At 34.6% G+C, this 25286-nt stretch overlaps 3 protein-coding genes across 5 annotated transcripts in view; 2 read left to right on the top strand and 1 right to left on the bottom strand.

The window, feature by feature from the left end:
• Nucleotides 1-4115, bottom strand: part of LOC145268766 (putative sodium-coupled neutral amino acid transporter 12) — a 102702-nt gene extending 98587 nt beyond the window's left edge. The window contains exon 1 of the mRNA XM_080124365.1: nt 3578-4115. Within this exon, the coding sequence (XP_079980491.1) occupies nt 3578-3628 (51 nt within the window). The 5' untranslated portion in view covers nt 3629-4115. The remainder of the gene's footprint in view (nt 1-3577) is intronic.
• Nucleotides 1-25286, top strand: part of LOC145268767 (N-acetyltransferase 9-like protein) — a 183928-nt gene that overhangs the window by 120905 nt on the left and 37737 nt on the right. The window contains exon 1 of one of the 3 annotated variants that reach the window (XM_080124367.1): nt 13460-13595. The exons of 1 other annotated variant lie outside the window; for it this stretch is intronic. In XM_080124367.1, coding sequence (XP_079980493.1) covers nt 13573-13595 — 23 coding nt within the window. In that variant the 5' untranslated portion in view covers nt 13460-13572. Of the gene's footprint in view, nt 1-13459; nt 13596-13991; nt 14107-25286 lie in introns of those variants that run through there. One more of the 3 variants, XM_080124366.1, reaches the window with a different exon arrangement.
• LOC145268608 (uncharacterized) lies at nt 7574-7990 on the top strand. The gene has a single exon (XM_080124060.1). The coding sequence runs from the start codon at nt 7574-7576 to the stop codon at nt 7988-7990; it is 417 nt and encodes a 138-aa protein (XP_079980186.1).

Genomic DNA, 25286 nt, shown 5'->3' with positions numbered 1-25286 from the left:
AGTTCCTATTTTTTTCATCTAAATATCAAGATCTCCTACTACCCCCTTCCCGTTATCACCGGGAGGAATTCTGCACTTTTGACAGATATGGGGTCTCACCCTTCGTAACTGGATCATAAACTCATAGATATAACATAATCTTTCTCTTTCCGATTCAAAAATAATAACACCTCCCCAGACTAATTTTGCTCAATCTGATTGGCTGAGCTCTGACCATTCTTATATTCCGGATTAATGGTATTTGCATGCAAAACGAATGCTAATGTACATTGCATCGCAATGATACTTACTTTTACCCTCTGAGTAAATTGCTGTGTTCATTTTCTTACATTTTATGGCATAAGTTTACATTTCCTCTTTCTACCTCGTTCTCTGTATATATTCTTCCCAACTCACTCACTCTTTTTTGCTCGCTTTTTGCATTTCTTTTTATGCCGAAGAAAAAAAAAACATTACACGGCGATGCCGAAAAAAAAAAAAAAAACAATTTCCTACTTTTCTCTCTCTCACTTTGTATGTTTGTTCCAGTAATTAATTATATTGTTTTCAAAGTTACATTTTTTTATATGTACTTTATTTAAATAAACTTTAATTAAATCTATTATGATCGTCACCAAATTAAAAATAACTGTTTCAGCAATATCATCTACTGGATTCTCGACATTGCGCACACATTAACTTAAACAATCGAATATATGTCAGTGTATGTCATGGTAACATATACTCAGCGAGTTTCTAACAGTATTCTGTCCGTTTTTTTATTTATAACTCATTTTCCCAAACTTACCGCCTCAAAGAGAGAGAGAGAGAGAGAGAGAGAGAGAGAGAGAGAGAGAGAGTCGGCTGCCATTTTAAATTTTCCAATACATCGGTAAACACTATGTTTTCGAGCTGAATAAACATGTTACATTAAATATAAACACTAAAAATATATCCAGTTAGGTAGAAGAGTAACTTATCTTGCCTTTGATAACATTTATTTGCTATATATTTGTTTTCCCCAGAACCGCTAGACTCTGGAATTCCATTCCAAGTTCCTGCTTCCTCAACTGTACTGACATGCAGAAGTTCAAGTGCAACGTGAACTGACATCTTGCTGCCCAAATCCCAACATAGCGCCCCACCCCACTAGTTGCTGCCCCTGATAGTAGCCCCCTACACCTAAGTAGCAAATGCGCCTTGTTTGGGGCGAAAAAGTAATAAAAAAATAAAAAATAAAAAAATAAAAAAGTACAAACCCCAAAAACTAAATATTTAAAAAAAATTTTTTAACACAATTAATTAAAAATCTATGTTGTAACGGAACATTGTGAAATAATGGAATTTTAATCGTTTTAATCTTTTAAAAATTAATGTTTACGAAATTTCTTTTTCTTGGCAATTCAACTGATTATTTATTAATTCGAAAAAAAAAAAAAAAAAACGCTATTAAAAAAAACAAAAACATTCAATTTTATAATTGCAACTTCAAGGTAAATTTTTGTTCAATATGTGTACTTAAATTTTTTTAAAAATATTTTTAACATTTTTTACTTATTTGAACTCTTCTGTTTCATAATAAATAGAAATTTCGATAGATTTAAATATATTTTGTTTAAATTTCGAAAAAATAAATAGGGGGGGGGGACAGGCACTAAAAAAATATTTCCCCTCGTATATTTTACGAAAACTGCATTTTATATGTAATTTCATTCTAAAATGGATAATTACCGAAAATTTCACGAAAATCTGACCATTAGTTGATTTTTGCTAGATTTATTAAATACGGGTATGTTTTCATGTTCGGAATGTCTCCTACATGGGAACGTTATTTTAAAGCGCCAATTATGTAAACACGATTTTCGTCTCGCAATTTCATTATTTTCGTTCGATGAAAAAATTTTTTAAAAATTATTACTAGTTTATTTTGCGCTTCTTTTAAATGGTACAAAATTTATATTGATAATATTAATTTATAATAAAGTTACATCGTTTTACATATAGGGGGGGGGTAATTCTGTGGTGACTTTTGGCAATCCCTAGTGAAAAAACTCGTGGCCACAAAGTGAGTGCTCATTTTCCGTTAAATTATTATAGAAAAGTGATCCCCCCAGCCAGCCCCCACTTTTTTTTTAAACTAACATTTCTTCATATCATGGAAACTACTCATTTGCCGTAATTTTAAACGTTATTTTCGTTTTCAGCAACCTCGAAAACCTATTAGTGGTAATTTTAAAGGAATTTTCGAGGGTGGAGTAATTCTTCATATTTACCAAAATTAATTTTATATCGTAAAACTGCTTCAGCAACTTCCGCGACTGACTCCATAACAAGTGGTACCTTCCCCTCTCCCAAAAAGAAATATATATATATAAAAGTGGTGTTTATGCACCTATGTTACCGTGCTATTTTTTTAATAGCATTTTTATGTAAATTCAAGTTTTACGATCGTTAGGTGAAAGTACAGAATAGTTACAAAACATCCGGTAACATAAGTGCATAAATACCAATAAAGTGATTTTTAATATCGTAAATACCTCTCACGCTCACCTCTCTTCCAAAAATAACGGGTTTATTTTTCAGCTAAATCCATAACAAACGGCACTTGAATGAATGGTTTACACCGTAATTACGTGAATAAAGTTTTGCAGACGAAAATATAGGAGACAACAAGTCAAGGAGAACACATTGGATATTAATTTGTTAGGTGAAAATACAAAATAGTTACAAAACGCCCTCCCTATGTTAAGAATGGATTTATTTCAGCACGGTCGGTATTCTACGAAAATACCTACTATCTTGCCAAGTAATTAATAGCGTTATTTTAAAAAGGGCAGGCAGGATTGTTAACTATTCTGTACTCTTACCGAATTCTCCCCCCCCCCTCTTGATGTAAAGACTGAGGACTTTCTAAATTTGTACAGGATGTTAAATTGTATAAGTTAAGTATCCGTTTAAACTGCAATTTTTAAGTAAATGCTCAAAATTTATTAAGAAAAGAAAAAAAAAAAAAAATGGTTGGCCACTTTTTCAATCCACTCATTCTTCAACTGACAATCCATCTCATCAACCCGTATACTCGAGTGGCTTTTGACCATGATAAACGGTGATATGTTAAAAATAAAAAGGATGTTTATGCATCTATGTACACATCGCACTATTGTTTTTGTTTGATAGTATTTTCAAGTGAAATTCAATTTTTACGATATGTTTGGTAGCCTTTTAGTTATTAAATTGTTAGATGAAAATATATGATGAATAGTTACAAAATACCCTCCCCATGTTAAGGTTTCTAAATAATAACGTTATTTCAGTGCGGTAACATAGATGCATAAATACCAGGAAAAAAGGTACTCATGCACTTATTGATCCGTGCTGAAATAATAACGTTATTATTTAAAAAGCCATTCTTAATATGAGGAGGGGAGGTTGTTTTGTACCTATTCTGTACTTCAACCTTACAATTGAATAATAATAATAATAATAAAAATAAAAAAACATATAAAGCTTTAACTTGGAAATACGATTTAAAAAATAGCGCGGATCAGTAAGTGCATTTAGCACAAAAAAAAAAAAAAAAAAAAAGATATAAACTCACCCAAGTTGGGTATTGTGATCCTGTTTCTGTAAGTTGTCCTTCTCCGGCCATCCTTGAAATTATGGGGATAAAAAAGTCCTTAAAATGGGGAACGTGTTTTTACAAAAGGAAAACCGTTGTGCTTTTTTTTGTTTTTCAAGTCTGTCGACCCTAACTAAACTTTAAGAAACTTTTCTGTATAGATATAAAATAAATATTTTAAAAAATCTTTAGAAATTAACGTATGAATAATAAAACCAGAATTAAAAATAAAATTTTGCAATCGACCGACATGACTTCAAAACAAAAACTGATCCTATTTTTCCCTGAATTTAATCACATGTTCGGATACAACTAAAAAAAAAAACACGTGATTAAATTCGCAAGATATCAACCGTTATTTTTTTTTAGGTAATGAATTATTTTAACCTTTAACCCTGAATTGTACTAAAACCAACTTCATATTGCCAACGACATCTCTACATATTAAAAATATAGTAAATAATTACATTGTTATGGTATGAAAACAGGTTCACCGAAAATACGGAAGCCCAATAATAATGAACAGCTGGTAGTTCCTTAAACTATGGAAGCTCAATATGGCAATAATGACCTTAAAAAAAAAAAACTTAATTTTCTCAGTATAAACATTATGCATAATTTAGTTTAAGCTGATATGAATGTTTTAAAATTTAAATCGTGCTTTATTTTATTTATTTATTTATTTTTTTACTATTTAAATGTTAAATTTAACCTTGTCAACAACATCAATGTCTTTACTGACGAATTTTGACCGTAGAGTTTTAATGAAAACGAGAGACACTGTAGCTGTTAATAAACTATGTACTATAAGCGGATCAATGCCCGGTGCCAAAGTGATTCAGCCACACTGACCAATTGGTTGGCGGGGCGCATTGATTTGAGCTGTTCCCTTAAGGACTATTTTTAGCCCTTTTGGGATCTCAGTTACGATCGCCAGAGAGACGCCAGCAAGCGACCTATACAGACCTCTCATTCACCCTTCCTACTGCTACTTGTTGACGACTGCAGTCTGATGGCAGACAACCCCTCCAAACAGACATTTACACTTTTTTTCTTTTTCTTCAGTCTGAGATACAATCTCGCCTTTTTTAAATAAACCCTTTATTATTGTTTTGTTAAAAGCAATGTCGTTTGGCCTTGTGTTTATTTAAGTGATTATTAGGAGAGAAATGCATAACATTTCCCTCCTATAACACAACATACTTGCTGCAATAAAAAAGTAATTTCAGAGTCTGTAAAAGATCATATAAATGATGTATCGAACATGGCAAAATTAATATTTATTTAAAACAATAAAAAATGAATTATTCGAAGTACTGTTTTCATCTGGGTATTATTTTCACGGTGCATGTCATCCCAATCTTTTTGAAGTGTAATTTGACGAACTCAGGAATCTTTCTGCCGAATTCAGGAATCTATGAATGATTCCGGGTATCTTATTAATGTGTTTATCACGTGTTTATTACTTTAATTAAATTTCTACTGTATAATTTCTTTTCTTTCTTCCTCTTCTTATCTTCTCATCAAGTTTTCTAATCTTCTCTTTTTAATTCTGTAGTTTTGATGGTTGCTTTCAGAACTCCCAAATATTTATAGCTGTCATGTTTGCCAAGTGCACTCATATCTTCTTGGTTGGGCAATTCCATGTCTTCTGCAAGATAAATATGTACCGCAATTACACTTGTTAGGTTATGTGACTGTAACTATTCCATTTACTTAGTTCTACCAATCTGTGTATATCAGATCCTCATCATTTGTGATGTCATTTTGAAATGGTATCAAAATAGTGGATACTTATCTATGACAAAGATTGACTTGACCTGATCATATCGCACAACCATCCTACAACCACCTTTGTATCCATCAGTAGACCACTCTCACAATGCCCATTGTACAATTCCCTATTGCGGACTGTGAATATAAAATGGGTGCCTTGGATGCCGTTGTGATTGCAGCACACCTGATAACACATGCAACCATTCACAGCACAGCTGCTCCCAACGGTGCAGTTGCTGCAAGAGTGGAAGCGACCTACTGTATCTCCAGCTGGTTCAAGTGAAGACTGGCCCTCCTTCAAAAATAGATGGAGAGACTATGTTGTTGCAACCAAAATCACAGGAAAGGACTTTGTCATGTAACTGGTAGAATGCTGCGATGAATCCCTATGCAAGAACCTGACTCGCAGGCAGCTTATTAACGGACAAACCAGAAGCAGATGTGCTAAAAGTAACACAAGGTCAGAGAGGAGAATACTATGGTGTCACAACATGCACAAGAATCGTGACAAAACAATCCACTCCTTTAGTGCTTGTCTCCGGGGACAAACTGGAGTGTGCAAATTTATCATCATGTGTCCATAGTGCGAGGAGGAGGTGAACTACACAGAAACCATCCTTCGAGATGTACTCATTTGTGGCCATGAGGTCACAGAAATTCAGCTGGAACTCCTTAGTGAGAAAAACTAAGACATGATGCTGGAGCATATTTTTCAATTCGTCAAAGCCAAAGAAGCCGGAAAATGCTCAGCATCCCTTCATGATTCTCACGGTGCAGCAGCTGCTGCCAGCACTTACCAGCAACAGAAAAGTGCAGCTACCCATAACACTAATATGACCGAAACATGGCATTACTGTGGAAAGACTGGACATGGCAGAAATTCCTTTGCAAGTGTCCTTAAACAGGAGTACCCTTCCTACGGTCATGTATACAAAAGATGTGATCATGAAAATCACTACGAAAGTGTGTGCTGCAACAAAAATAGAAAGAAACAGCAATGAGAAACATCGCCAAGATCATACACCGAACATAAAGCAAACGTTTTTGACACTGTGTGTAGCATCCAGCTATATTGAACATCACAACACATGCAAATGGATCCTGGACTATCATCTCTCCAACCAGCTGTCTGACGTGTGAACCAAACAAACCTCATGATTACAACCATTTATCAACCTCATAACACAAAATCACCTGGGAACACTATGGATAACTTGGCTTTGGCCCAACCCTCATATCTCAGCCGCCCAAAACGGTTGTTGTTGCTGCCATGGCTGATACTTGTTGTCAAAGTTGGCTGGCCAGGATCAAGGTGATCCATCGATTGGGACTGAGAAAGCATGATCTCATTTCTGTCAACATGCAAATGAACATCAACAATAAAGGTATCAATATCCTTGACGCAATGGTTCTCTGACAATCCGGAAAAGACTTTGAAGGCAACAGGGTAGAAGCACGTCAGATAGTGTATGTTATTGACAGTGCAGACAAATTCTTTATTAGCAGGGAAGCTTGTGTTGTACTTGACTTGATTACCGAGAACTTTCTCACAATTGGTGAAGTGACATACAACAGAAATGATGCTGTTAGCACTACAGATGCTAATGCAGGAAATTCACATGCTAAACACGCCAATGATCTTCCCTACTCTGCAACTGAAGAAAATTGCGGGAAACTGGAGGAGTATTTGCGCAATCTATACAGCACGAGTACATTCAACACATGTGAGCACCAGCCCCTTCCTCTCGTGGAGGGCCGACCCATGAAGCTAATGGTTGACCCTGATGCTACACCCATGGCTCACCAAACACCTGTTCCCATCTCACTGCACTGGCAAGATGAGGTAAAAAACAAGTCTGGATCAAGACGTGAGACTACAAGTCACCAAACGAGTGCCAATTGGTGATCCGGTAACGTGATGCCATAGAATTGTCATCTGTGCAAAAAGAATGGAAAACCTCATCGTACTGTCGACTTCCAACCTCTCTATGCTCGTACGGCAAGAGAGACTCACCACACCCAATCAAGCCAGGTCTGTGCCCCATGGTAAAAAAAAAGATGGTGTTTGATGCCTGGAACAGTTGCCACAGTGTGCCAATCTGCAATGAAAATAAACACTTCACAACTTTCATTACGCCTTGGAGGAGATACAGATATCGATCTGCCCCATAGGGGTACATCGCCTGTGAGGATGGCTACATGCGGTGTTTTGATGTGATTGTTGCTGATATGCCACGCAAGACAAAGTGCGTTGATGACATCCTTCCATGGTTGGACAATATCGAAGTCAGTTTCTTCCATGCATACCAATGTTTGGACATTTGCGTCAGAAATGGCATAATTCTCAACCCTGAAAAGTTTGTCTTCACCCAGGACATAGTGGACTTCACTGGATTTGAGATCACACTCCACAGTGTTCGGCTATGCAAGAGATACCTGCTATTGAACTTCCCAGCACTGAAGAACATCAGGGATATGCACTCATGGTTTGTTCTGGTGAACCAGGTGTCTTATGCATTCAACATGGCAAACAGAATGCAACCATTTCGCCAGCTCCTGAAGCCGAGAACGCCATTTGCATGGAATGTTCACTTTGATAACCTGGAGCCCAAGTGAGATTGAGGAGGGCGTCCATATCTTTGACAAGTCCAAGCCCACCTGCCTTGCCACTGATTAGTCAAAGAACGGTTTTGGATTTTGGCTCTTCCAGAAACACTGTCGCTGTCCCAAAGCAAGACCCTTTCTGTTGTCATACACTCAGCCAAGTCATGTTATGCTCCACTAGAAGGTGAGGTGCTAGCAGTGGCTGATACATTGGAGAAAGCGACAGATCACTTGAGGACATATCCAACGTTGCACAACCTGAAATAAAAAAAAAACTTGCGCTACAGGTTTCACATGAATTCGAGCATCGATAATCGCTTAAAAATCGAAAATTAAACAAAATACTGATAGAGCATTATATTTTTGAGTGGTCGGTGATATTTATTGAATGCGTTTCTATCAGTATTTGGTTTAATTTGTGATTTGTAAGTGATTATTGAGACTTCACTATGGTTCGAATAAGACCACCATTTTGTTTTTTATTCTAACCTGATAGATTTTACACTACTTTTATTTGTAAAAAACACTTTAAAATAAGTAAAAACATAAAAAAAACTTATCCAGGTAAGTAAAATAATAACTTAGCTTACCTTTGGTAACATTCATTTGTTGTCAATTTTATTTATTTATTTCTTCATCTTTTGTTGTCTATTTTGGAAAATCATCAGTTTTTTACTTCCATTTCACCCCACTTGATCTTTCTTCCAAATCACTGAGTGGAGTGGGAGGCACAAAGGGAGGGATCAGAATCATTACAGAAATATTAATTTATTATATTTTGTCAGCCCTTATCATTTTACATGTGCTGCATTCTCCCAAACGAACTGTCTTCTTTACTTTCACACTCTCTGATTGAGCCATGTGACATCACATCTATTTCTATTATAGTCCCACAGTCTAGCAATCTTCACTAAGTTCATCAAGTTGACCCTGGCTGACCTGTCATTTCCTATTATTGTCAACAATTTTATACAATAGTGAGTTTACTCTCTCACTATTTAATAGAGTAATTTTTAAGAAAATTAGATTAGCCATAAAACTGCACAATAATCACCGCTATCGAATTTAATAAAATATATGCATTTAGTTTAAAAATATTACAGGGAGAAGATGGTACTGGTGTACAAGAGTTAGGATTGGATAATTGGATCATTGAGGTTTTTAGAACCTTAAAGGAAGAATAAATCTGAACAGTACATGCAGAACAGGAGATTTTGTTAGTTTGGTCACATTGAAAAAATGGATGAGAATTTTCGGGTTAGTAGTAGTGTTGTGACAATTAATTGGAATCGGGAATTGGAAAAATTGACAAATTTGGGAGTACTGGAATCGTTATTGAAAAAGTTGGTGTCTATTTTCTGATACCAAAACAATTCTTTTGTCTTTTTTATTTGGTTTTGTTTAAAGCAAAAATCTTCCATTGCTGGTAATAACGATAAAATAATAAATATTTATTGATTTTAAAATACCAGTAAAGCTAAAATCGATAGATCATCCTTCACAAGTGTAATTTTACGTTTAGGAAAATATCTGCATATTTAACAAATGTTTTTTACAGAAATCGGGGAAAATAACAACTCGATACTTAAATATTTAGAGATTTATAAAGAATTGGAATCAGTAATTGTATTGGAATCGGGAAAAGTATTGGAATCACTCCATCACTAGTTAGTAGATATAAAATTGTTGAAGAAGCAGGGTCAGTTGGAAGGGGAAAGTTAAGGAAAATATGGGAGGAAGTGATGAGGATTGGTTTGAGAGAAAGAAGCATAAATAAAGACCTGGTCAGAGATAGGTTAGTTTCAAAGTCAATTTCTAAAAGCTGTCTAATGCATGTAAAACAGGTGTTAAACTGCTGCTGTTGTTGGTCATTTATTCATTTTCAAATGAATCAGATGATTATTCTTGGTATTCGTTTCTCCAATATCTTTCTAGTTTGATCATTATTTCTAGAAAGACATCAGATATTTACGAGTGAAGGTTGCCAACATCCTTAAGTGAAAGTGCTTCTGTGGGACAAACTGGATTCAAACTTGGCACACCCGAGTCGTCAGTCTGTGTCACTGACCACTTAGTCATTATCATCTCTGTACTGCTGCTGCTGATGATGATGACAAATAAAAAAGATACTTTCGATCGATTTGAATATAAGATTGATAACGAAATATTAAATTTTATCACTAGTCATAGACGACGAAACACGTGTCAGCATGGATAATTATATTTTAAAAATAATATATATGCCGCTCCCCATGTGGGGGTACCAAATTGGTTAAAGGGAAAATTATTCCCAACTTGCATTTAGGTAAAAATGCACTTTCATAAATAATTGAATTCATTCAAAACGTATCGCAAAAACAAAAGCAAACAATATCTATATATATAAATATGTATGTATATATTTTAAACCCGGAGGCCAATTGTGCCTTTGTCCTGTAAGTGCCCCCCCCTCTCTTATTGGCTGATTAGGATGGGCTCAGTGGCAACTAGGAAGCTGATTGGCTAACTAGAAAATTCAATAGCATGTGCATATATACAAATGTGCGATAACCACAACTTTTCACATAAGCCTAATGAATTCTCACGAGAATGAAACACAGAATATTCTGTGTAGCTTAATTGGCATATATATTTTCATAACTTACTATAAATATACATATATATATATATATATATATATATATATATATACATATATATATACATACATACTTACTGGACTATATTGAAATTTTTAAGATGAAGATTGATAAAATTTATTTGGGTTATTCGGACTGCTGTTCTCATTTTGAAAATCTGTACTTTTTCTCAAGTTCATAAAAAAATCTCAAGTTGAACAAAATGCGACGGAAGAAAGTCGGAGGTTACATTGGCTGAAATATTGTGAGAATAATATCAATGATAAAAACAGTCGTTTCAATAATCTAAATTATCTTTATTGTTTATTGTGTATTCATTAAGGTTAAAGATTAGTGAGATATATGCTATCAAGATGTTTATGAAAACTATGTCATTAACTTAACGTGAAATACCCAGTAATTGTAAAAATAAAAAAAACTTTATAAATCAAAAAATATTTGTTTAGACAACGTTACATCAGGAAAAACATAAAAAGGTGGTGCAAAACTATTCTGTTCAAGGAATTTATTTTACATGTCCTGGAATAGGTATTCTTTTAGTGTGTGTGTGTGTGTGTATATATATATATATATATATATAATATAAAGCTGAACGTCTGTATGTGTGTGTGTGTGTGTGTGTGTGTGTGTGTGTGTGGTTACGAATAGGCTCCTATATGGTTGACTATTTTAAAAAACTGATTACATATAATGATAGAAGATGTATCGAGGATCAGGAATGGGTATGTTTGATCTGGCAGAACGGTAGTTCATAAAAATTGTGGGGTCTGCGTTCGCGCCTGGCCCCCAAAGTATGGAAATAAAAAAATGAAAAAAAAAACGTTTACAAGGGTTTTTGATATAGATTTACATAAGAATACTTTGATAATTATGTTTCAACTTAAATAGGGATGGTATAATAAAATTGTGGGGTCTGCGTTCGCGCCTGTACTCCATGGAAATATGGCACAAACTTTAACAAAGACTTTTCATATCTATCTGCGTAAGTATACTTTGATAATTATGTTTCAGTTTGAAGAAATATGGTATAATAAAATCATGAGGTGTTCGTTCGCACCTGACCTCCATAGAATGGAAATATGTCACAAAGTTTAACAAGGTTTATTAAAAGGGGTAAGGGTCCACAATAACACCTTAACTTTAATCTTAATTAACGTTAGCTTTTATTTATTTTTTTGAGTTGAATCATATTGTGTCGAATAAATTTACCTCATAAATTCACGTTCTTATTAAAGTGAAAACAAAAACAAAAGTCGGAACTTTAGACAATTCTCGACACAAATTTTGCATAACTCTGTTTTTTTCCTTCTCCACTTGCACGTTGCACTCTTTCGAAAATAGATAAATAGATAAATAATAAAAAATAAGAATGTTACTTGTTATTGTGTCAAAAGAAGGAAAAAATCCTGCTCACATGATTATGTGTCTTTTTAAAAGCATTTACATAACGTTTTTATTTTTATTTATATATCTGTTTTTTTTTGTCAGTGTACTAGAAGGAATTCAGTTGATTACAACCCTTTCTGCGTGTTCTTTACATTACAATAGTACAACCCTAAATCCGACGGCACAATACTACACCGTTCAATACTGTAAAACTGAAATGAAGCTGTTCTGCTTGAAAAGGGCGTTATTTTCTTCTTATTCATATTTATATCGGTTCTTTGCTTAAAAAAACTAAAGTAGTTACGTGTTTACTTTTTTAATATCCCATTTTGCTGTTTCGGATTATTTTACTAAAGTAAGTAAAGCTTCATTATTTTTCAAAACTGTTTTTGTTTCTTTGTGTTTTGATATTTCATCGATACTATTTGGTAAGAGTGTTTAGCAAAAAAGCCAACAAACGACTACCCGAAAAAAAAATATACATATAAATGTTACCATAGTCAATAAAAGTTCAGTTCATGATTTTTTTTTGTTTTGAAATAGTTTTTAATGCTCTTTAATTGGAATAATTTCAGCGAACCGAAATTAAAACGAAATTTGAGGCGATAACTACTTAAATGAATTTTTATATAAACTACACATGCCATAATCGAATATTCCTCAAGCACAAAATAACAGAAAACATTAAAATATGTTTATAAATATTCCTTACGTTGATGGAACTCTCTTAAATTGTTAACAGAGAATGCTCAGGTGCCCCTCCATTTCAAAGTCGCTGTCATTTTGAATTTTTTTTATAAACTAGTTAAAAATACAAACCAATGAACTTTTCCACAATAAAAGTAACTTTTATTGACTATGGTAACATTTGTTTCTTGTATATTTATATTATTATATATATAACATTTTCTCTTTGTAAGGAAACATCATTTTGTTGGTCACTCTTGGCTACGAATGGAAACAAAGTTGGTATAAAAGAATATATTTTCGCAAAAATTATCTTTACTTTCATAATATTTTGCGTAGGGTAAATTTTTTGAGTATCAAAACCTATCTCTTTACAACCCCCCTCCTTTTCATAACTTATCATACTTTCATCAATCACAGTCCATTTTCTGTTATAAATAAATAAATTGCCTTCTTTTAATAAAGAGAATGTGTCTTTGAGTTTGTATTACTGTACACATAGATTCGAAAAAGTTGTCAAACTTTTTCGAATCTATGTGTACAGTAATACAAACCCAAAGACACATTCTCTTTATTAAAAGAAGTCAATTTATTTATTTATAATCCCTAGAAATCGTAAAATTTGATTTTCTTAAAAAAAAAAAAAAAAAGTACTTGATTGATAAAATATTCGATGGTCTGCAATGGGTCAACAAGGGCAGTACATGCAGACCGTCTGCATGTACTGCCCTTGTTGACCCATATTTCCGCCAGGGGTCGTTAGTGGCGTTATCTCTCAAACAAGATGGCGCGTGCCAAATCTCCGATTAAACTTCCATAATTTTTTATTTTCTTAAGTAAAAAAAAAAAAACTACTTGATCGATTTACGTAAGTTTTGGAATATGACATCTTCATGCAGTGACAAGTACGTACATTATAAAGATTTTTTTCAGATTTTTATTGTATAAAAGATTTGTTGTGGCCCATTTATAGACTTGCACCACGTTTTTTTTTTTTTTTTTCTCGCAGTTTTGTGTTAGGGGTGTCAAAAATTCCTCCAAAATTCTGATACACTTACCTCTCCAGAGATCAAAATTAGCCTAACTACAAAAAATAATATAAAAAAAAATGAAAAACAAAAAAAAAACGTGATTTTTTTTTAAAAATATGACATCTTCGTTCAGAAGGTATGTACATCATAAATATGTTTCTGTAATTTTTTACAGAAATTCTTTAGATTGATCTCTGGACCTATTTTTCTGGGAGGAATATCGAACGCGGATAAATTTTAACCAGGCGATTTATATGGTTGACACCGGCATTTCGACTATTTTAGCACGTGTTCGCCAACTATTAAAAATGCTAATAAACAAAAATACGATTATTCACGGAGAAAAAGTGGTTTTGGTTCCATATGAAGCTGAGCATGTACCCAAGTGAGTTCCTTTTTTATGGACGAAGATAAGAAAGTATCAGTTGTAACCGTAGAGTTTTAAGTTTTAGATCATTAAAATATTTTGATCAGTTTATCGCAAATAAATATCGCCCACTTCCTCATTATAGGGCTCGCTCGGCAAATAAAGGTTGGCGCAGCCAGCAAGGTTAGATATGAAGTCTGGTACATGAGGGGACAGAGGGATCTAGCGGCATAAATTATTCAAAAGGAAATATAGTTGGGAAATTAGGTACGAGTGCACTTACTGATCTGATCCGACGTACTGAAATAATAACGTTATTATTTAGAAAGTAATTCTTAACATGGGAGGGGAGGATGTTTTTACCTATTCTGTATTTTAACCTTACAATTTCATAAAAACAGATATCTAATATTAAACAGATATTTAATGAAACTTACTATTTACAAAATAGCGCACAGAGATCAATAAGTGCACTAGCACCGGAAATTAGTTAAAAAATAATTTAATGATAGAGTCGACAGATCAATTTTATTAAATATGTCGTTTTAAGCAAAAACAATGTTACGTACTTAATTATCATGTCGAAAATAGTAATATATCCAAAAATTACGAAAATCATCGAGTAGAAAGTTATTTCTAGTTAAAAGTAATTTTTGCGGAAAATTGGTCTTCTACAGAAAATTCGGTAAAACTATACAAACACCGTGACAGCGAATTAACCCTACCCCTAACCCTAATCCTAACCCCTAACCCTAACCCTAACCCTAAACCCTAACTCTAACCCTAACCCTAACCTGTTGGAATTTTTTCTGTTTTTACACCAACAATTGTATACTCCCCCCCTGTGTATATACTTATATTTTTTATGCTGGTTCATGATTTATATTTATATATATATTGTTTTATTGGATTGGGTTCCGTGTCCCTTTTTTGTACGAAACTCCCTTCAATTTGGAGAAAAGAGAAATGCTAGCTCTGTGATGACGTCACGAGCTCAGCGCGTATTTCGCCCTCTTTTGAAATTCTGCTGTCGAGGAGAGAGACCGTGTTCTTTGCCCGGCGCTGAAGATGGAATTTTGAAGAGCCCTTCTTGAAAGAAGTAAACCCGGCTGTGACGAGACAGGCTTCTGGAAATTAACTACGTGGCTGCGGTCCTGCACGTATTTATTTTATTATTATTTTACAAGGAGTGAAATTTAAAGAAAATACCTTTTACGTGACAAGGTATTATGGAATTTCCTATCCGGACAAGCGACGAGGTCTTGCTCCTGTAATACATGTGTGTCTACGGTTTTCACGCAGGAAAGGAAAATTCTAAAAGAACTTTGAACATTATTTTTGTGAGTACGTTCCTTTATTCAAGGCTTTATTTCGGAAGTACTTTTACTTTTAATATATTCTGTGGTAGTCGGGTTAACAAACGACCCTTCTGTTAAAACATTGTTTTATATAGAAGAACCAGCATTTTTTGTTTTGTTACTGTAATATTGCGAGCGTGTTTTGTCTTCGTTATTTTGGCGTTTTAAGTTTAATGCCCGCAAAGGGAAAAATTTGCAACTTATTGTAAATAAAGTTTCTTCTTCGTTTTAAAACAAGACATTTATATTTTATTCCTTACCCCCCCTTTTGTTTCATGCCTTTTTTTTCAGCCTAGTTACATTAGCGTCGAATTTATCTGGAAGCAGGATAAATTCCGACATTTTGCAAATTTCTCTTTCTTTTATTTAAAAGTTGTTTGAAAAAGTCTGCTTTTATTTGTAGGCATTTTGCAAATTGTTTTCCGACATTTTGCAAATTTTGCAAATTTTCTTTCGTTTATTTAAAGGTAGTTTAGAAAATTTCTGCCTTTATTTGTGGGCACTTTGCAAATTGTTTCCCGACAATTTGCAAATTTTTCTTAAGAGTAGTTGGGAAATTTCTTTTATTTGAAAGCATTGGGCCAATTTTGTCCCATATTAAAAGCATTGGGCCAATTTATTATTCCCTTTCTTGGAACCCTTTGAAAATTAAGTATATTTCCTTTTTCATCGAGGTACACTAGTCTCTTTCGGTAAATGCATTTTGCAAACTTTATATTAAATACATTTAGCCATTTTTTTGTCCGTTATCGTGTACCCTTTTCTAATAGAGATACACTTTAATTCACTTTCTTTCGAGTTAGGATTGAAATTTCTGTTAACTTCGCTACTTGACGCTATTAGCGTCACTTAGATTCGTTCGACCACTGTAAATTGCTTCCGTTATTTGAAGGCATTTTACAAACTCGTATTCCTTTATTTCAGAATACTTTTCAAACTAAGTGGTCAGTTATCTCAAATAATTTAGCGAACCTAGTTACTAAGCCTTTTATGATACGACGCATATATGCCACTTCCTATTTCGAGACGCGTTTCTGTCACTTCCTCGTCCACTACACGTCTTATTGATGCCTTCCCTCCCCACTTGTAATTTAGCGCGTCTGTTAACGCTCTCCTTAAAATATTTGAGGACTGCTATCTCCGGAATTTAGAAAGCGTGTAATGTAATTTAGTGTTTCCAACATTCGTCTTTCGCTTAATGAAAATTCCCGAATTTAGCATTTTTATGTGCGTCTAGTGTCTTTATATCTGAGTAATAGTTTACGCACAACTTTTCATAAATATTTTTCTTAATAAAAAGATTAAGCGATAAGTATACACTTTCCTTTTTTCTATTCCTTAGAATTGAAGTTGTAAATTTCGTAAACCTCCTTCGGTATATAATTTATATTTTACCTGCTTTAGTTGAATTTCCACGGGTATTGCGAGTTACGGTGGGAGAAACTATAGTATTTTCTGTGCCTAGTCAGCGAATAAGAAATCCTACTAGACTGAGGTAATTTTATTTTTCGTCCTAATTCAGCGTGTTCGATATTTTTCGGAAGCTGGATTTTCCCCACTTTAAGAAACGACTTTTATCTAATTATACCCTCGTGGGGAGCCTAGTAAATAGAGACGCTGTGTCCCAAACCGGTGTTAGTTATATGTTGGTATTTTTCCTCAATATATTAGAAAAAAAAGAAATAAGTATATACCCCACTTTGATTTAATGAACACGTGCGTTCTCTCACATGTGTTAAATGTTTCCGGGTTGTGAATTAACCGGACAGCATTATTAGAAATATTTTATACGTTGAAGATATTTATTATTTTTCTATAGCGAATTTATACCCATTTGCTTTGCAGACTGTTATTCTAAGAGTTTGTGAAAAGACAAGCCCCCTTTTTCTTTCTTAGCCCGTATGTGCATTTGGTTATTTGAATTCCTTTGAAGATGCACATGTGACATAGTGGCATGTACCCTCCCCCGACGTAGTTATATATTTAAACTCTTTCCGCGTTTTTCCTAGGTCGTATTCAGTGAGGATATTGCTGTAAGCGTGTTAACACTATTATTCATTTCCAGTGAATTAACTTCCATATAGAAGTTTGAATTTTAAATTCACTTAATTTTAATTTAAGTCATAGTGACTCTTTTAATTTGTAACTGGGGATTGTATCCCTTGATATTTTCACGGCTAAATATGCTGTATTGGTCTTGTTTTGTTTGTGCTATGAGGAAGGAATTTTATGCAAATATCTTTGTAACCTTTGTGTGTGCATTTTTTTGTGTATAATTCTCGAACGCCTATTTTTTGTATTTGTTTGGATTTATTCCATATTTTTGAAGGAAAAAGTAAAACACTGCACGATGTTGGTCACTCGTTCTTCCGGATTCCTTGTAAAGAAACGAAAGTTTTATTTGGGGAAAGTTATCGCCGTCTTGGATTTGTTGCGGTTGCAGAGGGAATTACCCCAGCCTTATTTTATGACGATGAAGGCCGATGTCGATGAATGGTTGTCATCGGTAGATGATATTACAGAGTTGTTGGGTGATCGTTCCTTACGTGAGGACGTGGACTGTTCGCTAGTAGAAGCGGATGCTGTTAAGGTTGTAGTGTTCTCGTCCCAGGTTCGATTCATTCTTTCGAGGTTGGCAGATGGTGTGGAGTGTGATTCTTTGTGAAACCCTGAGATATTTGAAACCCCTAGGGAGATGCTTGGCGAGTTTCCGACTACTAAGCCCGAATGTCAAGACTCTGAAAACTGTTCGCTGAGTTCTGGCAAGTTTGGCTTGGAAGATGTTGTATCACAGTCTGAAAGCAGTGTTGCAAGTGCCACTTCAGAGGATCTGCGTAGTCAGGCGCTGAAGTTTGATTTTTCTGGCGGGCAGTTTGCCTGTAGTATTTTAAAGAAGGTATTGGGAGTGAGATTCCCAGGTATCATGAATGATACCACTCGTGTCCACGACTTGTTAAGTGTGGGCATGAATATTATGAAATTTATGGAGGGATTTCCATGGGATGTTGGAATTGTTTTGCCCTCTAACCATGTGAGTTCGAAAACTCGCATAAGTGGTTATTTTCCACAACCTTGTCAGAATACAGAGGAACTCAATCATGACGGTGGGATATTACTCCGGTCATGTGGTTCTGACAATGGTCAGTGGTTGAAGGACAGGAGTCTATCCTGTGTGGAAGTGCAAGCTTTGTGCACTTCTTTAAGTGCTAATGTTATCACTGGGAGAGAAATTCTCCATCAAGGGTATAGAGCAGAAAGCACTATATCCACCTGTGAAGGTATAAAAACCAAGAGGAGAATGGTTTTTGAAGAGTTACGTGAACTCAAGTTGGACTGGGGCGTCCAGATTCAGGTTGAGTGTAACTCGATAAAGAATCCCATGAGGGATCCTGTTGAATTTGCTGACTACATGGTGTGTAGTTCAGCTTCTCCGAGTTCCTACGGGAGTGTAGGATATGTTGTGCCGAAATCACTTGCAGAACCTTCATTCTGTGAAGTTGCTCCTTTAAGTAGGACGGTTCCTGCTTGGGAGTCACATGCAGGTGTTTTTGTTTTTGAATATTTTGTGGAGATCTGCCTTGACGTAGCTTACTGCAGTATTGCAAGAGCTATCGGAGTCAAGCTTGATTTGTCCAGGGGTGTTTCTGAGGCGCTCAGAACCATCCTATACTTAGTTAGAAATGATTTTTCTAATGCTGAGATGTTTGTTTCAGTGCTGAACACAAGATTGGATCTCTCCTTGATAGGAGTCTTCCATAAATATTACATCTCAAGCTACCTAGGTGTTTCTAACACCTATACTCAACTTTGTTTGTTTAGCTATATGTATATAGCTATGAAAGCGTTTAAAACTGCAATTGCCTTGAATAATTTGTGCAAAATTTGGGTTGCAGTTTTATTTTATTTCACCGAGTTGAACTCATCCAAGCGCAGGGTTGATTGGATTCGTCCCTCTTGTAGCACCGGTGTTGATCTCACTAGGCTCTTGTGGTTACGAGGGAGCTGAGATATTTTGGTGTACGCCAGAGATAATATAAGGATGAGGAGGGTGGATGGTAAGTGAACTTCTCAAGCCTTTACTCTTATATGCTAATGGTTGATTACCTGGCAGAATATTCTCTGTTCTAACCTTAAACATGAATGTTTTCATGTGAATTTTTGTAGAATAAGCCTATTTGAATTTTTCTGCTTTTTTGTTCGAATGTGTTTCCTGGAGAGCTCCTGACCATGCATTGTGTAGTATATGTATGTATATATAAAGAAAAACTTTTTTGTATTGTAAATTTTACAGGTGCCATCCAACTGTAGGTTGACTGCCATTTCCTGTTGGGAGAGAATGTTGGAATTTTTTCTGTTTTTACACCAACAATTGTATACTCCCCCCCTGTGTATATACTTATATTTTTTATGCTGGTTCATGATTTATATTTATATATATATTGTTTTATTGGATTGGGTTCCGTGTCCCTTTTTTGTACGAAACTCCCTTCAATTTGGAGAAAAGAGAAATGCTAGCTCTGTGATGACGTCACGAGCTCAGCGCGTATTTCGCCCTCTTTTGAAATTCTGCTGTCGAGGAGAGAGACCGTGTTCTTTGCCCGGCGCTGAAGATGGAATTTTGAAGAGCCCTCCTTGAAAGAAGTAAACCCGGCTGTGACGAGACAGGCTTCTGGAAATTAACTACGTGGCTGCGGTCCTGCACGTATTTATTTTATTATTATTTTACAAGGAGTGAAATTTAAAGAAAATACCTTTTACGTGACAAGGTATTATGGAATTTCCTATCCGGACAAGCGACGAGGTCTTGCTCCTGTAATACATGTGTGTCTACGGTTTTCACGCAGGAAAGGAAAATTCTAAAAGAACTTTGAACATTATTTTTGTGAGTACGTTCCTTTATTCAAGGCTTTATTTCGGAAGTACTTTTACTTTTAATATATTCTGTGGTAGTCGGGTTAACAAACGACCCTTCTGTTAAAACATTGTTTTATATAGAAGAACCAGCATTTTTTGTTTTGTTACTGTAATATTGCGAGCGTGTTTTGTCTTCGTTATTTTGGCGTTTTAAGTTTAATGCCCGCAAAGGGAAAAATTTGCAACTTATTGTAAATAAAGTTTCTTCTTCGTTTTAAAACAAGACATTTATATTTTATTCCTTACCCCCCCCTTTTGTTTCATGCCTTTTTTTTCAGCCTAGTTACATTAGCGTCGAATTTATCTGGAAGCAGGATAAATTCCGACAAACCCTAACGCTGTCACGGTGTTTGTATAATAATACCGAAAATTCCGACATGACAATTAAATTATTGTTTTTGCTTAAAATGACATATTGTGAGAAATTCTGTCACATTCGTTTTGTCCTCGGCAGAATGAAAGAAAACCAATCAGAAATCACAACAGGCTCACCTTTTAAAATTCAGCATAAATTTTATTAAAGCAAAAAGATCCAAGTTGCAAAAGATGTGTCATCTTTAGCAATCTGCCGAACTGGGCCGGTAACACCCTAAAAGGGTAATAGTTCATCTTCGCGTTATGCTGGATACAAAACTCCATTGACGAAGAAAAGCTGCAACAGGTCGAAGAATTGAGTGATGCCTTCAAGATGGGTAACTGCTGCAGTGCTGCACTGCACTGCTGGTGGTCCTGTAATCTTCATGGAGTTCACTGTGGATAACCGTCCGAATGGCGGATAAATGACAGGTCAAACTGTAGACCTTAATTTCGTCTCAGAGACATTATATTGTAACGATGAAAGTCAATAGATTCATAGAGCACAACAGCGTGCAATGATATAATATTTCGCCCAACATAAGGGCATTGGTGTTTGCAAATGATAATAACATTTCGCCCCACATTTGGGCATTAAAACGTCTCAATGAGACAAAGTGATTTTGAGGCTGTCTATAAATAAATAAATAGATAAATTTGGCCCCAAGAATACCCTCGCCAGTTAGTAACAACAAGCAATTTGATAGGTCCAAACAAAATCGTGGGCGGAAAAACTGACCAATGAGGAGCCTAAAAGAATTGATAATTCACATGTACGAGTGGTACCGATATATTTTTTATTTTCGTTTTTTTTTTTCAATTTTTTCAGCAGATTATTATCGAATGGACACTAATCCACCAGATTATGTAAAAAAAAAAAAAAAAAAAAAAAAGTCAATATTTAAATATTTATAGGGTGTGCTCAGTTTCTAATGCAACGTTCTAGTAAATCGATCACCCAATTTAGAACCACTTGACGTTTTACGGCCAAATTTTGCGGATTTCCCTTTTTGTCAAGCAGTTTGGCCTTTTTTTGTTACGTACTGGTTATCTTTTAGAAGGGATGTCGTATGTATTTGTATTGTTGTTGTTGTTCGTTTTAGGAGAGTCTTTAGTGAGAGATTAGAGTCTTAGGAGTGTTCATGTGTTGAGTGTTCATATGTCTTAAGCTGTTCATGTTTGTGGTACATGTTAATACAAGAGAGCCGACGGCTTGTAATACACAATGAGAGGAGATTGGACATATAGATAGATAGACCGAGAGATTGACATTTATACTTTTGACAGTTCTGTATGAACGGGAGTGTTTCTATAAATATTGATACATATATTTCTTACCTATTTTTGAGATGATGATTTTCACAAAGTTCTTATAATATAAATGGACAATATCTTTTCTGTTGAATCACAACATGAAGACGCAGATACACAAAGATGATGGCGTTCATTATTTCATGACCGGTCCATGATTTCGTTTGAGGAATTCAAAGTTTCTTTACATGGCTTTTTCTTCTCTAACCTTTCGCTTCCAAGGTTTGACGTCAGCAACCGTCTTTGACCTCTCTCTCAGCTCTTTTTCCCCGACTCTTCTCCTCTTCTCCCAGACTGCATCTAAAACTCTACCTATATTGAGAACTCGTCACGTCATCGCATGATTAAACATGTGCTCATAAAGCACGTTGGATGACATGCATCACATTGCCAAACTTGACATGACCCCGAGTTCAGTAACCTATTTTTCAAATAACCTCTTTACAAAATATGTTTACAATTTCAATTGACGATTAAATTCCTTATCTTAATTTTCACAGAAACAAATTTCATCATTACATTCCTTTTCCAATAACAGATATATAAGCTAAACAATTGCAATTCCTTATTTCAATAGCATCCTGTATTTATTTTAACTTATGATTGGAATTTTCAATTCCAAGTCTAGCTTCGCAAGTTCAAATCTTTGACTATCCTATTTCATATTTACATTTAACTAATTCCCTATTTTTTTACTTACATGAAAAGGGGACAGCCCTTATCATGTAACATTTTGAATTACGCTTTATAATTTGTCTTTTTCCGATTATTTTATGATTAGTTTTGTCACTAGATATTTACAATTTTTAAATTAACAGGAAAACTCTTTGGTATACTTTTGTGTGTAGATAGTTTCTAATACAATAAATCGATCCCCCATATTGGAACCACTCGACAAGAACAGGTACATTCCTTTTACATAAAGGATTTTTTTCATTTATCAATCTAAGTGCAATAATTAGTGGTTAATGTGTGAGAATACCAACTAAAGACTTACCTTTAAAAAGTTGATTTTTAGGGGTATTTAGGTCTGTATTTCACATTGTTTTCATTGGTCGCCATGTTTGTTTTAATGCGCGCATTCAATTTTTGCCCATTCAATATTTTTATATTAGCCAATGTAATAAATCAATAAGTAAATTAACGATGTGACACTCAGTTTTTGTTAACCGTACTAAAAGCTGCACATGTAAATCAATAAAAGATGTAACATGCTACCACATGAATCCAAATAATTTTAATAGTCTGAAATATTAATGCAAGCTATGCAACTTTAGCTGGTGAGTGATTGGTATAGAACAGGGGTCGGCAACCTTTTTGGGTGTAAGGGGCAAAAAGCTATGTTGATTATAGGATGACTGTGTTGTTATAGAGGACAATAGCATTATTAAATATGTAAATAAATTTTCTGTGCATTTGAAGAAAATAAGTATTAAATATAATATGATTATATTAAAAAATATCACTTATTTTACTATAGGATTAAAAAAAAATTAAAATTTTACAAAAAAATCTTTATTTTACTGTAGGAATAAATCGAATCACTAGAAATTTTCGTTTGGGTTTAAATTTTGATAAATAGAAATCAATATTAAATTTGAATAAGAATTTGAATTCTGACAAAATATATTCAGTCTTTTAACTATCACTGTGGTTTGATTTGTTTATATTTATATTGTGATCTGAGTAAGATGTTGGGCCAAACAAAATTCATCCGAGAGCCGGATCCCTGCTCTAGAAGAACATCAAGATGAAAAAAGTAATTTTGTAGAGTTGGATGCATTTGGATGCATTGGACTGAAATAAAATATAGAGCAAGAAAAGGGTTACTATTTTCCATGAACAACACCAGACACCCCAATAAGGCATGAATCAACTTTTATTTGAAGGGAACACTGGAACATACAAAGAGTTGCTAGGTTGGCAGACATTTTGATAGAGATGCAATATAGTTTCAGGTTTCCAGTTCATTCCTACCCTTTATCACCATGATGATGATGAGGAGAGAAGTCAGAGTCTCAAATTGAACAAAATTGTGCTTATCCAATTGTGGGCGGAAATCAGCAGATTTCAACTATACATGTCAATGGTGTGCTAATCACCTGTGTATCAATACGCCAACCAAACGACAACTCAACATAATGCAGGATATTATGCATACACATAAACAAAATAGATCTCTCATGCAACTGCTAAACCATGCTCACCATCTGGACCATTTTAATATCTAGGGTGGCATGGACCTCATTTGATACAGCAATGAAGCTGACATCATCTCAACAGACTCTCACTCAAGTACATACTTGCTAAATAAAAAGACAAAGCTACAGTCTAATATTTAAATTAACTTTATTGAAAGGAGTTGCGTTTAAAGGCTACGACAATGCAGTCTTGTAGAAGAACACTGTTGGGTATGAAACAAGGAAGTAAACGCAATAATGATAATATAGAAAGATTTTGATAAATTTCATTTATGAAGTGTTTATTTACCAGCATAATTTGTTAAACCAGGATGATATCGTTGTGTCTCAAATTTTCGAGGTGTACTTCATCTTCAGGAGAAAGAAAAAAAAGTAATATATGCAATCATTTGGTGGCGGTGAAAGCCAAAAATAACAGTTATGCAGTTGGACAGGTTCACATGCTTGTTAAATTATTTTTGAAATATGGTGCGGCATAGTTATTGTTAAATACTATTGTAGCATTTATCATTAATGATTATATTGTTGAATTGGTTTTATTAACATGTTTATAAAAGAGGAATGGAAAAGAGAAGTATTAGAATAAGTGTTCATTTCCGAAGAATGAATGTCTAATCTCTATATATAAAAGGCAAAATGTGTGTGCACATTTTATGTATGTCCCGCAAAGGCTTTTTTCACCAGGATTCTCGGGGGGGGGGGGTAACTATGTCTTACAACTGTTTATATTTTAGATTAGATCATAATATCTACGATTTGCAAAGGGACGTCGTGTCTAGATTTATTTTGATAGACTTTTATAAAAATCACACTATTTCGCTGTGTTGTGTGTTTGTTCGATTTCTTAGTGTAAATAAAGTGAAAATAAATTGAAGCGGTACCTGTTCTCGGTTTTCACACCGGAATGTCAAGAAAGCAAATCAGCTTTTGATCAATGGGGTGAAAACCGTCATATCAGACAATTGCTTTCGTTTGGGTACCCCCATTTTTTATGGGGAGCTGGTTTTCAACCCAACATCTTATGGAAATTAACTGCAGGATTGATGTTTGACCTAATTCA

Source organism: Euprymna scolopes, chromosome 44 (assembly GCF_053919585.1).
Source record: "Euprymna scolopes isolate OS-2025 chromosome 44, ASM5391958v1, whole genome shotgun sequence".
Taxonomy (NCBI): Eukaryota; Metazoa; Mollusca; class Cephalopoda; order Sepiida; family Sepiolidae; genus Euprymna; species Euprymna scolopes.
The sequence above is the reverse complement of the archived record's forward strand: the minus strand, read 5'-3'. Positions and strand labels throughout refer to the sequence as shown.